We start from the raw sequence: 15,866 nt of genomic DNA on the forward strand, positions 1-15,866 counted from the left end.
GTTGGGGAATTTACAACCCAGTGTCTGCGAGCTGTTCTTCAACTATCGACAGACTAAACCTTGCATGACAATAGACAAGAATACGATCTTCAGTAACCTTTACACGAATTCTTTCTCAAGCCCATATGGATGCCATGCAGCAAAGCGATCATGCCATTTTGAGATTAATCGGTAATGTTTTTACCGTTGTAATTTATCTATATTTTTTCTCTAGTTAAATTAGCACGCTTCGGTTGGTCAGCATTTCTCAGTACTGGGCTCAAGGGACCCGCTCGCACCGACTAGGGTTTATGTGAATAAATCGTACGGTAGATTATTGCCATTTCTCTCCACGATCTCGCACAGAGGCAAAAAACAGATGCATTCAATAGGACTTGACGTGTGTAATCAAAGCAAAAGCGCTACTGAGCTTAGGGCCTCGGCTTGTCATTGGCTGCTATTTTCTGACATAAGCATGTGGGGCGGGTTTGTTTTCATTGTGCTGCACAGGCTCAGGGCGTAACGACCAGTCAAATATTCCCATGACGTCAGTGTAAACTGATATCAGTTGCCTGGCAACGGCCTCTCAGCCAATCAGGACATCAGGATGAGGTGTCAATCAACAGTCCTTCGCGCCTTTGTGCGACGCGCGAAATGCCCACCCACGACGAGCCAATAGATGTGAGCGCGAGACTATCTGGGCAGCAGCAGCCCACGTGCGAGTCAGTCAGTCAGTGGAGTAGATAGTTAGGAGTAGCCGGATAGAAATATGAAGATGGACTCTACCCAACAGTCATCACCAAACAGCACGGACGAAATCCCTAATGACCCTGGGTAAGTGACTATCGCCATCTTAAAAACCCCGATCTTCTTGTCTGACAGCCGGCCGACATTGCTCTCTCTTTCCCTGTAACACTTGGAAGATTTCTCTTTATCGAGAACGCTAAACTCGTCCAATTAGGTCAGCGTTTCAACATGGCCAAACGCTCTCGTCACACCATTTCTCTTTCTTTTGCAGGAAGATGTTTATCGGGGGCCTATCGTGGCAGACGACAGCAGGTTAGTATGTCTTCTTCTTCTGTTATTGTTTCGCATGCTGTAGTCATATGCACTCGCCCGTCCATTCATGGTGTACATCAACTCAGCCGTCGGCCCAGCGAGGCGACTGATCTCGCCTTCAAGTTCACCTACACTGAGGCGGTGGGTAGGGGACTTATTGAATTGTGATTTGAGTTCTTTCGGAAGTAAGCCGATCTCTCTCGTTACGAGATGAGGGAAATGGTTTCTGAGAACGGAAAAGCTATTCTACAACCGAAGTGACTTGCAGTTTAGCGCTGATAGCAGTCAGAGATTACGATAAACAATCTGCAAGCACGATGCCATTAGATCTGAGGCCTTTCATCATGGGCCTCCGTTCATAAAATCCAAACTGTCAACGTCATATTTTTCCGAATATAACACATGTTAATATTGTTTTCAGAGGGCCTACGGGAGTATTTTGGGAAATACGGAGAAATCAAAGAAACAATGGTGATGAAAGATCCCGCTACCAAGAGGTCCAGGTAGGGTGGTTTCAACACTTTGCTACTGTGTGCACGAACATCAGTCAACTGCTCTCTGATCAGCTAGAGTGCCCAGAGCGGGCCAGGATGCACTTCGCGTCCAGTGTTTAGTGTAGAAATGTAGCGTAGATTGTACGAATGCTAGAATTTCCTAGTCAAATGGTCCTCATAACCTTCATGCACTCTATCCGATATCCACCCTGTCCATGCTTCATGTCTTCGGGATTTGGTCGCTACGCTGTATGTGTCTGCAGTAACTCTAATCATCCCGGCAAGTAAACATACATTCCCGTGTGGCCCCCTCTCGAGAAATGTGAAATAATTATCAGACGATGAATTTTAGACTGAAGTAAACATCAATGACAGTGGAAACATATTCCGTTTTGACCTAAACGTAATTTACAACATGAAGATTGTCAATTTCTACAAGTCCATTCAATGTGCCACAGTGTTTACATATATGCAACAACACAGTTTTAATGATGCTAGGAGCTCCTGTCTGTCACAGGTTATGGGCACGAGGAGTTGTCTATGATGTTTCCACATCCTGGGCATAAAGCGGCAAGTCAAGCATGAAATGAAGCCGAAAATATCCCGACTGTGTGCTAGCGGAGCGGGAATCCCCTCCCTAATGAGCTAGCTTGAATATTTTTCTCACTCCACAACTCGCACTTCAAGACGGAATTCCTGATCCACTGTTCACACACCCTCTACCTTTGACAGGGTTCTTGGAGTTGTTTTTTTCTGTGAAAATATTTGGCCTAAAAATACTTGAGGTGTTTCATTTTCTAATATGTTTTTATTTGATAATTTTTTAATCCATTTTGTGTTAAGTATTATTGTTTTCATTTCCTGTAATAGTGGAACTGCTTAGACATAGTTACGCATTAATTATAGATTTTGGTTTCAAAATGAAATATCCCCTTTGAAAATAACACATTTTCTCAAATTTGCCCCCTTAAAGTGATGTGCAAAGGTTCTGTCAGAATTGTTTTTATAAATGTTGAAAAATTTAAGTAACTGACAGTAATTTCAACATAGATAAGAATCAGTCTAATGAAAATAAATATCATGAATTTGTAATATGAATTATTTTCAAATCCCAGTGTGTAGTCTTTAAACCAACAGTTAATGACGATTCCCCTTTACCTCACCCATCTATCCCCCTGCATCCTCACTGTACCATGTTCACCATCCCCTCACTACTCTGTGCAAAGGCTTGTTGCAGTGTGGCGTTGTTATGTCGAAGCTCCCACGACACCCCTGTGAGCTTAGTTTTCTGTATACTGACGTGTAGTGGTCTGTTTTTCAGGGGATTCGGCTTCGTAACATACCGGGATCCTGCTAGCGTAGAGAAGGTTTTAGCTAGCGGCCCTCATGCTCTAGATTCGAAAACGGTACAGTAGCTTCGTTCTTCATTGTAGTTGGTTGGACTCTGCCACAAAAATATGACCCTTTAAAAATTTAAATGAATTGAGAAAATTACAAATACAAATTTGTCATTTATTGGTTGGAATATGGATTAAGCCAGTTAATCATTCTGTCTGTCAAAATATAGGACATCTTAAAAATTGAAATGCATCAATGCCAGTCATTGTGACAGTATGCAAGCATTCATGGACATTTTTCTACATTTTTTTTCAAACATATCAACATGTATTAACGAAATAACATACAGTTGATTCAGTTAGAATTATAATTAGTATGAAATTATCCACAATTCAGCATTTGTCCTTATGAAATGAAACCATGGCTGTATGGTCTTGGTTGAAAGTTTAGTTGTCTAGAAAATAGCATGTTTAGTAACCCTTGATAAAGTTGCTATTGATGTAGATATTTAGCCGACTACTTGATCTTATCCACTGATTTGGTATAGTTGTAGTGCTGTGTATGACTTATCAAGTTACCGCTTCATAAAGACCCCTGATACTTATCTTAATTTGCTTTGGCATGTTAGGACATTGATTCAAAATAATTTATTCATAATTATAATTTTCATTTTTGAGCTGAAGGTTTTATTTTTGTGGCGTCAGTCTAGCACCCAACTCGTAGCCATGTCCTCACGATGTATAATCATGTGCTTGACACCATGACTTAGAGGCTTCAGTTGTTATTTTGTATCCATAGACATGATGTGTTCGTAATACCTTCGATTTATACGTTTTTTGTTTTCCACCTGATGCCAGATAACATCTCGTTGATTGTAAACAAAAGTTTACCACATTCAAAATCCTGTGTTTATGTGTCAACCAAGAGTAGTGTTGATTACATCACAACTTATTCCAACTGTGTTAATGATCATGTATTGAATAGCACAAGCTATAATAGAACTGTATTGACGTTGAGCTTTCTCCAATCTCTGCCTTTGTGCCAGTGTTTGCTTGGTAAAGAACCTGTAATGGTATTTGCCTGCACTAGAGTGCCTACGCTAACGAGTAACGTATAGCTGCATTTTCCATCTCTATCAATCAGTCGGGTAGGAGTAGTCAAACAGGTTTCTCATCCATCCCAGCACAGATACTGTATGATGGACAACTATTGCTTTCTTCTCCCCTCACAGGTAGACCCTAAGGTGGCATTTCCGCGGAAGGCACAACCCAAGGTGAGTTTGTTGTTCTATTGATCTAACAAGGGAGTTGGGGAATGTTTCAACAGTCCTGGGAAGTGACCGCGGGACTCTGTTTTGATTTCACAATGTGCAACAAAACATTAAGACAAGTCAACGCCACACTGTTTATTGATATGTGAATACAGAATTGGAGAAGCTAGGTGTCAAGTTTAGAACTGTTTTTCAAAAACTGATCTCGTAGATTGAACTGAAATGTGTTCGTCTAATAGCAGTCGTTAGCATGCTGTGAATTATGGGTAGAATAAATATTTGACGGATGCCACTGACGTCAAAGCACCATTATGCGGTAGGTTTGATCCGAGACCGGTGACTGTTTGCTGAGGCCAACTGCAACGCTCGCATCCTTCATTTGCGAAATTAGACCCATAACTATAAACTACACTAGAATTCATTCCAAAATTGAAGCAACCGAACAGGAAAGCTGATGGCTTATACGAGAATATTGATTTTGTGCTGTGTCTAATAGCAAACTGTAACTGACCGAGCGACACGAAGGACTAGCCAGAGACCAGCCTGTGACTGGGTAGGCACCATTGATACAGTAATCACTACTGCCGGATTGCAACAAAAATACATCGACATCGCTCTGAATATCCAGCCTCGACACCGGGGACTATTCCAAGTTTTAGTGATGACTTCGATGTTGGTTTTGTGATTATGTTAATATTAGATCAATGACTGAAATTCAATGGTTAGTTGCTTTACATTCATAAGTGTTTTATTACCATGGTGATTTGAGTATTGCTGTGTTAGGGTGGGGCAGAAAATGCAAGACCTTTGTGTTTGGTTATGTTAAGACAGTTTGTTACTGAGTTTATTGGCATGTGAATCGGGAGTGAGATGTCAATTTGATAGTCGCCAGTTGGATTTTAACAACCATTAGGTATACATGGGTTTAAGTGAGGGCAGATTGCCTTGAACACAAGCACAGGAAGCCATTACCTTGCCATGAACATCCTTCCCCAATTATATCACCACTACCAGGACTACAACTGAATGAAAGGCCCAGTCTGGGTGAAGCAAGAGCCATTATTACCACACAGAACTGCTACACCCCAAGCTGTTTCTGTAGGTCAGTTTAATCAAGGTCAAAAGGTCATGTTGATAACCCTTGAGGGTGTGGTGAAGACAATATCGGCCTGGGGCACCACCTGTGTGATACAAGGGCTTATTTCATGACCTAGGGACATTATGTGGGCTGCGTATATAAACACAAGTTTACATGGATAAAGCCCAATAGGCCAAGATTATCTGGAACAATAATACTGCAGACATTATTATGCACTGTGTTCCACAGAGTGGGAGATGCTGAGCGTCTGCTATGTTACTCAAACTTCTTTTGAAAGGCATATGTGCACCTGTCATGAAATTTTCAGTGAAAGATATTTTTAATGTATTTGGACACCTTTCTTGTTATACAACTTGGCAGCTGTTTGCTTGGTCAGTGAAAGGGTACGTAATAGATAGATTAATTTCAAAACAGATGATTTTTAGAAAATGTATGTTTGGTTTTGTTAAGCTGTGTTGGTTAAAGTGATAATGTGGTAGAGATCTAGGCCGGAAGATTGAGGGAGTTTATTCAGGTATCACAAGTTGACTTTGAGCCAACCAGTTGACAAAAATTTTCCAAGAGAAGCACCCACCTCAAACCTGCCCCCCCTACCCTCACCAGATCTTATTAAATTAAAGTAAAATAAGATAAGATATTTTTATTGCATAGCATTCCATGAAGACACCGTGGCAGTATTCTATAAACTACAAATGTAAAGGTACAAAGATATAAAATTACACATGCATGATCTGTATTATAACAATATCACAAAAATATGCAGTATCATGAGATGGAAACAACATGAGGAGAATCAGTTACAACCTTATACCTAATCTGTTTTTAGGTGGTTTATTCCAAAAATATACATGGTCATTTCAAATTTATATAATGATAATTCAATAATAATAATATTCCTTGGTATGAACGGATTCAAAAGGCAAAGCAAAGGATAGTGCACTTCAGCTCCAAAAATCCTTAATAACATCCATAGAAGACTTACAAGTAAAATTTCTCCTTATGAAGTGTCATGCAGACTGACGATAATGAATTTCTATGGTTGATATCTTAACAAACATCATTGCTGGACAATCATGATCAAAGTGTGACTTATTGTATGACCTGTACAAGGGTATGGAACTGTAAAGGAATAAGGCACATGATAGGCTGACTGTTTGTCCTGTCTAAGTGCTCTGTGTGTATGAACGTACATAAGATCACCCAGACACCAAAGCAGTGCAAGTGGCTTCTATAAAAATTCGCAGGTCTGTGATCTAGAGAGGTGTTGCAAGATTAGTCTTCTCACTGGGACCCAATTCACAGTTTCTAAAGAACATTACACTGTTTGAATTGGCTGGAACAGACACTGCCATTGTGTAGCTGTAGATTTGAAGATGTGAGATGAGGAACAGGTTTCTTTAGTAATTGGGCTGGTGGTTTGGGGGGAAGGGGGGAGAGTGCTGAGGGAGGGGTAAGGAATGAAAAGCTTTGTGTGTCAGGGAGGGGGAGATAAAACTGTTTAAGAGGGGAAAAAAGGAAGAGCTAGGGGATGCAGAACAGCTGTGTGTGTGAAGAGGGAGAGAGAGTCAATACCTACATGTATTCAACTTGGGCTTACATTCACCTGTTTCTGATTCACAACAATTGTAAGGTGTCAGCCTCAATAGAAAGTGCAGGTGTTCTGTGAGAACCTGATGTATGGTTTAAGAACCTGTTTTCGGATTTGGGAGGAGTCTGATTTGCATTCTAAATATTTTGTAATAATGAATAGGAACCGAGAGAGGAAGTGGGTTGACCTGGATATTTAGGTGGAGAGGTCAGGCAAGTGAAAAAGATTGAAGTAGATGTTCATATTCAAGACATCTAAAGCACAGAGATAGATGTGGTATGATCTGTTCCAGTTGGGTTTGTTGTGGTCCAGTGTTGCTTTAAGCAAATTAAAAGAGGGATCACTCTTCTTCCAGTGTACTGTCCTTTTTACTTGAGTCTGGGATAACTGAGAGTATTGTATTATAGAATGGTCAAATCTGTCAATTTTCAGTATGTATGGTTTGTTAGTTCTGTGTGGCTATAGTGTTTTGTTGGTACAGTGAATAAAGGAACGCAATAAAGAAAAACTTCAAGCTTCTGTGTGAGTTCTTGTAAAGTAATGGGGCAGTTAGCTGATGGTTGGGGCCTTGTTTGCTCGCTGGCAGAGTTGGGGTATCAGAAGATGGGTGGGGCTGTGAAAAGTCTAACCTTTGACCCAGTGCAGCTGCCTGCCTCAGTTTGGCAGACAGATGCATGGTGGGAAAGAGCTCTTCAGGGAGAAGGGAGAAAAGTTCCATTTCTAAGTAGCTTACGCCTCATTTGTCGAGTAATGAATTCCGCTTTATGAATTGAAGAACTAGTTTAGCACATGAATCCAAGGGACCACTTCAACAGGCTGTGATTGAGGCTTCCATTCATACTGGAGTGCGTCTTGCACTCTTAGTGTGAACCTTCTATCATATATCACCCAAATGAGAAAATGTATTACTGACAAAAGTTTTAAGTGAAAGAAACTGTTGAGAGACAGTTTTAAGTTATGTAAAGATTGAGAGCTGAAACAAGTTGTTGGAAGGTAGTTTAAAGTTTTGTAAAATTTGAGCAGAGTTGACTTTATAGAAACAGAATTACGGAACATCTTTATTCATGGCAAGCCTATTTCTGTATTAGAGTGTGATGCCTGTCAGTCACATGACAATTTCCTGAGTGCTAATTATCTAGATCGGTAACACTTATGTGGCAGTCCAGATGACGTTATCCTCGGCACTAATTATCTGCATCGGTAAAGCTTATCTTGGCAGACCTGACTACCATCTCAGGGTTGCCTTATCAAGTTGGCGAGATTGTAATCGCAGGCCCTTTATCTTAAGATTAAATCTTAGGGTGATGGAATGAGTTTTAATTATGCAGATGATGATGGTGATGGTGGAAGAAAGAGGGGGGATACCATCTTCTGGAGGGTAGGGGATAAGGAGAATAGCACACACCTGTTCAAGAGATACCAGCGGCCAAATTCATACCCCTGTAATAGAGCCATTAGTTAAGGGACTGCTAGCGAGATGGGATTCATTTCGTTTGACTGGAATTTTGGAACAATCAATTAATTGGACTGTCTGTAATTGAAGACTTTGATTGATGGGTAGCAAGTGGGCTTGAACTGAAGGCGATTAACGAAGGGAAGAGGAACAGCATTCCCTGCTCAGACTGTGTAACTATTTTGGTGAACTTGTGGTTCCTTTTTGATGTGGAATGGTATGTGGAATCTTAGAAACTGATACTAGCAAGTCTAGATAGTGTGGTGTATGAAGTATCTGAGATTAGCTCAGTATAGCTGTTCATGCCCCGCCCAGTTATATAAGGAATAGTGTAACAGGGGTTATCAGTGGTAGAGATGAGGGAGGCTGTCAAAGACTGGTGCGCTGAGGTTATAATGGTGTAGTCATTCTTTGCAGGGCATGAGATACTGTACATATCCTTTTGGGTGATGGTTGATACAAGGAGAGGAGAGTTCTCCATCATCAGCCATTGCTGTGTTACATATACCATACAGGATAACATCGGAACAAGCACCTGCTCGGTTGTATAGACTTTGCAAAACATATGTGGTCAGTGTTGTCATTGAATATTGCGGCATGTGTGTGGGTGAGTGCTACAAGATTACGTTGACATGTTATGGTACAGCCTGCACTGATATTAAAACAGAATTTGTAAGTAGACTCCAACACATGTATTATAGTCATAAATTTCAAAATACGAGCACAGGGTATGTATTTTGGAACAAAATTAGTTGTGATATAATGGAAAGAAAATTTAGAATTTTAGAAGTGGAATGCATGAGACAAGCAAGATTTACAAATGTTGAAATATGAAGGATTCCAAAACCTCTCAATCAGTCAAACCAGATGCAAGTTTGTTGAAATAGTGTCACAGTGTTGAGATAGGTGTGTGTCTGAGATATGGAAGTATGTCTGTACTCATCTTCTCTCAGCCTCTGATCAACTGCTGCATGTGAGGGGTATCTTATAGATGTCGCATCTACCATGTCCAAGGTCTCCTAATGTTAGCCTTTAAGGCTAGTTATGAGGAAAGTCCGCAGGAACTCTGGCTTCCTCCTTGGCCTACTCCTTAGCCTGTGTTGAGGACCTGTAGTGTTGGTAGGAAAGTGTCAAACACACATTATATCAGAGGGGTGATTTATAAAGCACTGCAGGGAACAAAGGACATGATTGAGATAGCTGTGTGGCTAAGGGCTGCATGTTCCTATCTGAGACTGACCTGGCATTTTGGGTGGAGTTATACCTTTCCCTTCGACAGATATTACTATGGCCGTTGATATAAACTGCAATAGGTGGGTATAGGACTGACTTAACTGACAAGGCTTGAACTAGTTTATGGTGTACTGCAGATGGGGTACAGCCAGTAGTTAAGCAGGGTACTAGAGGTATACTGAGTGGGTAGGGCTGTATTTTATATTTCTGTGCTGGGCAGAGGTACTAGAGACAGGTACTTAGTCAGGGTACAGGTATCATCGAAACTGGAGGGGATATGCAAGTGGTAAAATTGGATATAGTGGGCAGTCAACAGCATTGGGGTTCTACAGGCAGGTACACAGGGTAGCTTGGGCAAGATCTTTAGACAGGAGTCAGCTGGAGGTGTGACAAGAGGTCATGGCACACATTTCACTGAAACTGGGTGGGTTTTTGCACATGGTTAAAAGTGGTACCGAAGACAGTTTAACAGGATAGAGTAAGTATATAAACAGGGTGATAACCACAGGTAGTTTCTTTACATCATACACTTGCTACAGTTTTATGAGCTGTGTATATGGTAGGGTCAGATATGTAGGAATTACAGAACAGTTGGGTTCGACTAGTCAAATACATCTGAGGCGATAGAGATGAGATTTGCAGTATAATAGTCTGACCAGCTGTTGAGATGTGCCTTTAAATGATTCATTATTGCACAGAATGTGTCCTAGCAGGCCTCATTATTAAGTGATCAGAAGAGATGGCTGTTTTGCAGATGAAGTCCACATCCACCCTCAAGCACTGAGCCAAACAATGCTGCCAAAATGATTTCCTAAGTTGTATCTAATGATATCCGTAAACTGGTCATGAATTTTAACATACTTACATACTCAGATTAGTTTCACACTGCACTGGATGACAAGAATTACATGAATAATGTTTTCAGGTGAAAATATCTTGCAAAATACACATTGAAAAATTTAATATTTACAAAAATAATATTCCATTCAGGCATTCAGTATGACAGTGATGAGGATATATGGTACCAGTTGCAGAAGATGCAGTAGAGGATAGGCATGGTGCTAGTATGTCCTATAGGATTTCACTGGTTTGTCAGTGGCCTAAGGAGTGACAACATTTCCTAATGTGCTGTTAAGAGTATCGCTATGGCCTGACATGCCTACTGAGTCTGGCCTGAAATCTGACCTGTTAGGGCGAAGCGTCTAAATGCTTCATCTTCAAGCTGTGTCAATCCTACCACCACAAATCTGACACTTCCCAAACTGGTGGGACCGCCTGGGTCCTTGTCTGGCCTAATTAGATTGGGGAAGTGCAAGGACTGGCAGTTGTTGCGTTGGACCCTAGTCAGGACTGGTGGAGAAGCCCAGTCTGTGATGAAAGTCTCCTAACTTTGCCTTGCCCTCTTTTCGCATGTGGAAGAGGAAAATTAAGTCCTGTCTGTGTTATGTGGTAAACAGTGGCAAAAACTCCACATCATTCAAGTTTTTGTAGATTAAAAGTAGATTTAAATTTCAAATTTAATCCCATTTTTGGTATTATTTCCCCCAGCAGAAATTGTGTTGTACTTGGGTTTCATCTAAAAAATGTCGTCAGAGATGTGTCGTGTGTTCCGTGCAAATAGTCATGATGAAGAAATTGGAGTGAATCTTTTAACTGTAGCAGGTCTGTTTGTGGTGAGAGTGAGAAGTCACGGAGTGTCCACACACTCACGGAGGGTATTGTTGTGGAGTTGTTTACCTGCCAGTACTTAACAGCCTGACTACACTCAATCTAACAACATCACCCATCACCTGCTTCCCTTGCTTTGATGACATGCACTTTTCACGGACTGCAAGAATTTCAGTCAATAATCATATTTCTAGAAACTATATGCATGTCATGAAATTTCCAAGTATCCTTTTATTAGGGAATATGATCTTATTGATGTTCGAAAACAAGCAAATATATTCCAATATGGTGGAAGAAGACACCAGGCTAAAGGTTGTTGCAATTTCAACAGAAAATGGGTAATTTAACACCACCGAAAAATAGCTCGAATTCCCCTGTGTATGCTTCATGTATACTGGCAGCTTTGGAAGCTGTGCTGGGGAGTAACTTGTCTCTCTCCTGATAAGAGAAGGTTCTATTACGTGCTGTTAAACAAAAGCAATTAGTGAGACCCAAAGTATAGTATGCCCCATTTTTTTAGGGTTACCCTGTATTTTCACTTAAGATGTTGGGTACTAGCAGAGCTGGTGTACCTCCACTGCTGTGGTTGATCATTATCAGTGTTAACAAACTAGGATATAATCACCATATTTGCTTTTGTGTATCACACTCATGGGAATATAGCGATTTAATGTATACCGAAAGTCACATTTGGGTATTAGTGTAAACAGGGGAGTGCAAGATGAACTTTCAGAACAGTGTGGAAGACATAGATTTGAAGTGTGTGAGTCTTCTGCTGAATGGAGGCTTGGTAGGTAGAAGCTTATCAGAGTCGTGGAAGGGACATTAGTGGTTGAGGGAGCTCGTGACTTGACATCTACTGAATCAACACAGACAAGAACCCGGCTTTCATGATAACATTGTTCAGTACTACCCTTGTATTTGGCCTGCAAATGTTGCTTTGTCCTCTTGAAACCAGCTTTTAATTTATTACTGTATTTATTGACATAAGATCGCTCATTACTCCCGTCTGATAAAGCTGATATGTACAAACACTACATCGTGTGGGCATGATTTCACCAGTAATTGCCATGGCTAGTTCTGATATTGCTATCAGAGGCCGGAGTTCAACTGATATCTGCTTTGAAGTTCTCACAGACATGGTTCTTGTCCAGAGCTTTAAAACACTTCTGTTTTAAAACCAAGAAAAACTTGTGCGAGCGTTACAGGTCATGTGACACTCTACATGCCTTATTTCTAATGTAACATAGATACCATCTGAAACAAGCAGGATGTGGCACAAACTTTATTCAGAGACTTTCACAGGAAACATGTGTCTAATACTTCAGGGAGGGTGGTGGCTACTGCTAGCTGGAAGAAAATGGTCAGTTTAATTTTTAATTTCAAGTGGCACTCTCAAGTGTGACATGTCTTATCTAAGTGGGGATTAATGGTGTGTAGCATATCAGAATTAGTGTCGCGTAAGAAATCTAAATACCATGTCACTATTTAGTTTCGTGTAGTTTATAGACTATTTCCAGTATTTCTATGTGGAACGTTCTATCGTTCGTTTGTTCGTTTGTATAGACAATATATGTGATGAATTTAGGGATATAAAACAAAGATGGGTAAATTTACTATGTAGGCCATATTTGTCTTCTCAGAGATGTATGTGAATTTTGTGATGGAGAACAGATTTAGGTGGGAAACCCCAGTTGTGTAGCGGATCTTTGTAGAAATGTCAGTAAACATATGGGTAAGGCTTGACTACAGCTGCATGGGGACCATCTAAGTGGAGGGAGAGTGTTCTGGATGTTAATCTGTATTAATGAGAGGTTGACATGCCTGTCAGAGCATCAATAATTGACCCATGTGAATGTTTAATCCATGTAGGGCCAGGATGTGGTTGCAGGGTGTGGATGTAACGTGGGGAAACTGCTTCTGGCTCTGGAGGTGATACCAATGAGACCAGCGCACAGATTAAGCTAATCTTCAGACAGAGATTTCTGATACTCAAAGTTAGCACTGATTAAACCTCTGAAAAATGATGCTAGGATTACTTAAATGATTAATGGTTGACACTTTTGGTTCGTAATTGTAATCAATCCTGTGGTGCTTTGGAGATTCTGGTTAGGACTGGTCTTCAGCAACTAAGATCGTTGTAAGAGTTGGCTATATAGCTACAGATTTGAATATGTATAGGCCATCTTTAAACCTGGACTATGAGGAATGAAGAAAGACCATCAGATACAACAAATGACAAGTTGCAGTCTTGTATAATGAGTAACTGCTGTGGCAATACGGATGTTATACCACATATTTTAGCATATTACCTGACCACAGTGCAGTTGTTTTAACTAGTTGTTGGCCTCTATGAGTACACTTTAAAGCATGTTATGAACGTTGTCGGTTAAGTTAGTCAAGCCTCCTGCCTCCATTGTTATTAAGTGTTGCATAACATTTATCCCACACTCAGCTAGCCTAGTATGTTTTGTAGTAGTTGAACAGCTGAGCTGTTCAACTTGATCCAGTGATGACCCAAGTATTATACTTCAGTTCGATCCACATGAGCGAGTATAAACACAGCTTCACCCACAGCAACTGTCGCTCAGCCATGCAGCATGGACTGCCATTACTGTCAACATACCTTCGCTTCATTTAACTCTGACAAATTTATTTTATGAATAGATTCCCTTTAGCAGTAGTTGTTTTGAGGTTAGAGTTGATAAGGCTAAAGTACACTCGAACCTGACGATCCTACATTTACTTGGGCAAGGTGACGGGACAGAGTAAATATACAAGCACCTGTACATAGAAGTATGTACTCAGCTTGAGGGAATATTCATCGCCAGAGTCACCTGAATATGTAATGAGGGAGAGGCACCGAAGCATGCTGTTGATTCACTTGGACTAGTTAATGTTGGAGATGATGGTTATAGTGTGTTGTAATTAGGAGTGAGAAAGTTTAGGTTATTCCACTCTCAGAAATATTCCAACTATATGGCAGTGGTGTGAGAATAATCTAAGTCTAGACCAGACAATCCAATGATAGACAGCATGTATTAGGATTTACCTTGAGGGGATGTATTGGAATAGGTGACTTAAACTGGTCAAGTACATGTGAGATTGTCCCAAGACTTGTGATGAATTCCCCAATGAGATATAGGAATATCTATGACAGTTGAGTGGTCATGGATATGTGGGAATATATGACCATGTACTAGTCAAGGATCCATCAGTGTGACCCGAAACTGGCAAGGGATCTGTCAGGGAGATATAAGAATATATGACCATGTACTAGTCAAGGATCCGTCAGTGTGACCCGAAACTGGCAAGGGATCTGTCAGGGAGATATAAGAATATATGACCATGTACTGGTCAAGGATCCATCAGTGTGACCTGAAACTGGCAAGGGATCTGTCCGGGAGATATAAGAATATATGACCCAAGACTGTTCTGCTATCCATGGAGTTGATGTGGACATGCATCATCTAAGCTGGACATGGATCATTCAGGGTGCTATGGTAGCGCTTGAGACTGGTCAAGTGAAGGTTGCAGTGACTGCAACATGATGGCATTGTTGTTACAACTTTCTGATGTGTAGCTATTAACTTCCCTGATAGAATTGCTGGAAATTCTCTTCTTGTCATTAATGAACAAAGTAAAAAGTATTTCTTCGACTTGGAACAAATTGTTGCCAGGTTATGTGAGGGTTTTATGGCTGCCATTATGTGAAATGCAGGCTGTCTTTCTTGTTAGTGCTTCAGTTGAGGTTTATGATACACGTTGCTTCACACATTCATATACGGTAAAAGGGCCCAGCTATCTGTTTGCAGAGCCCCAGCAAGGCATTATGTCAGTTGTTTTGAGGGGCAGTGGATCATTATTTTATACAATGCTGTGAAAGGGTTTGGTGGTGTTTCTCTGAGGCCCAGATTAGGTATCTTTATGTCATTCAGGGGTTGGTTTGTGCTCTTGTTTGAGACAGGCGGACTGTTGGCGGACATGCTTGGCAGAGCTGAAAATGTACCTGGTTTTATCTGAATGCTGTGTCATCAAGTACAGCCGTGTCACACGATGCATCTAGACATGTGCAACAAGGCTCGCAAACAAAGTATTTATTGCCTGACGGATTAACATTCTTGGTCCTATGATTGTGTGGTGTGATATTGGATAGAGTGGAAAATCACTTAATGCACCAGCTTGAAACTAGATACCTATTTGGAACTTAAATGAATTATACTTTGAAATCTAAGGGAGGTAACTGTGATTAGTCAATAATGTAAGGGCGTCCACCTTTCAGACTGTGTTGATATTGCCGTTATCATTTTATCTGAGAGGGATATTCTTTGCTTGATCGTATTTGTGAAACAGGGCCATGTTTAGATGGCTGGGATTAGTACGACATACTTTCATGCCAAATATCAGACAATGAATCTAATCCTTTTTATGGGTTTATGACATGTAAACAAATTAATTGAGGGCTTTCATATGGCTGATGTTCCTGTTGGTTGTACTGACAGCAGTATCTGGTTATTGCCATCTACCATTGTAACAACAACAAAATGGCTTGTGGCGAAGTTAAGCCACACCCTGCCAAGAATTGTCATGTGACAAGCAGCTGTCAATTAAAACAAAGTAGTCTGTCTGGCTGGATCTTTGAAGGTTTCAAATCGTGGTTGACTTGTCATTTTCTCATTATAAAG

The 15,866-nt window shown here is 40.7% G+C and overlaps 1 protein-coding gene across 5 annotated transcripts in view; it reads left to right on the forward strand.

Annotated features, from left to right (window-relative positions):
• Positions 1 to 620: 620 nt before the first annotated feature.
• LOC137256364 (RNA-binding protein Musashi homolog 2-like) overlaps positions 621 to 15,866 on the forward strand; it is an 87,836-nt gene continuing 72,590 nt past the window's right edge. For all 5 annotated transcript variants that reach the window (XM_067794208.1, XM_067794194.1, XM_067794183.1 and 2 more), the window contains exons 1-5: positions 621 to 813; positions 998 to 1,038; positions 1,460 to 1,541; positions 2,854 to 2,938; positions 4,102 to 4,143. In XM_067794208.1, the coding sequence (XP_067650309.1) occupies positions 749 to 813; positions 998 to 1,038; positions 1,460 to 1,541; positions 2,854 to 2,938; positions 4,102 to 4,143 (315 nt within the window). In that variant the 5' untranslated portion in view covers positions 621 to 748. The remainder of the gene's footprint in view (positions 814 to 997; positions 1,039 to 1,459; positions 1,542 to 2,853; positions 2,939 to 4,101; positions 4,144 to 15,866) is intronic.

Source organism: Haliotis asinina, chromosome 1, assembly GCF_037392515.1.
Source record: "Haliotis asinina isolate JCU_RB_2024 chromosome 1, JCU_Hal_asi_v2, whole genome shotgun sequence".
Lineage (NCBI taxonomy): Eukaryota > Metazoa > Mollusca > Gastropoda > Lepetellida > Haliotidae > Haliotis > Haliotis asinina.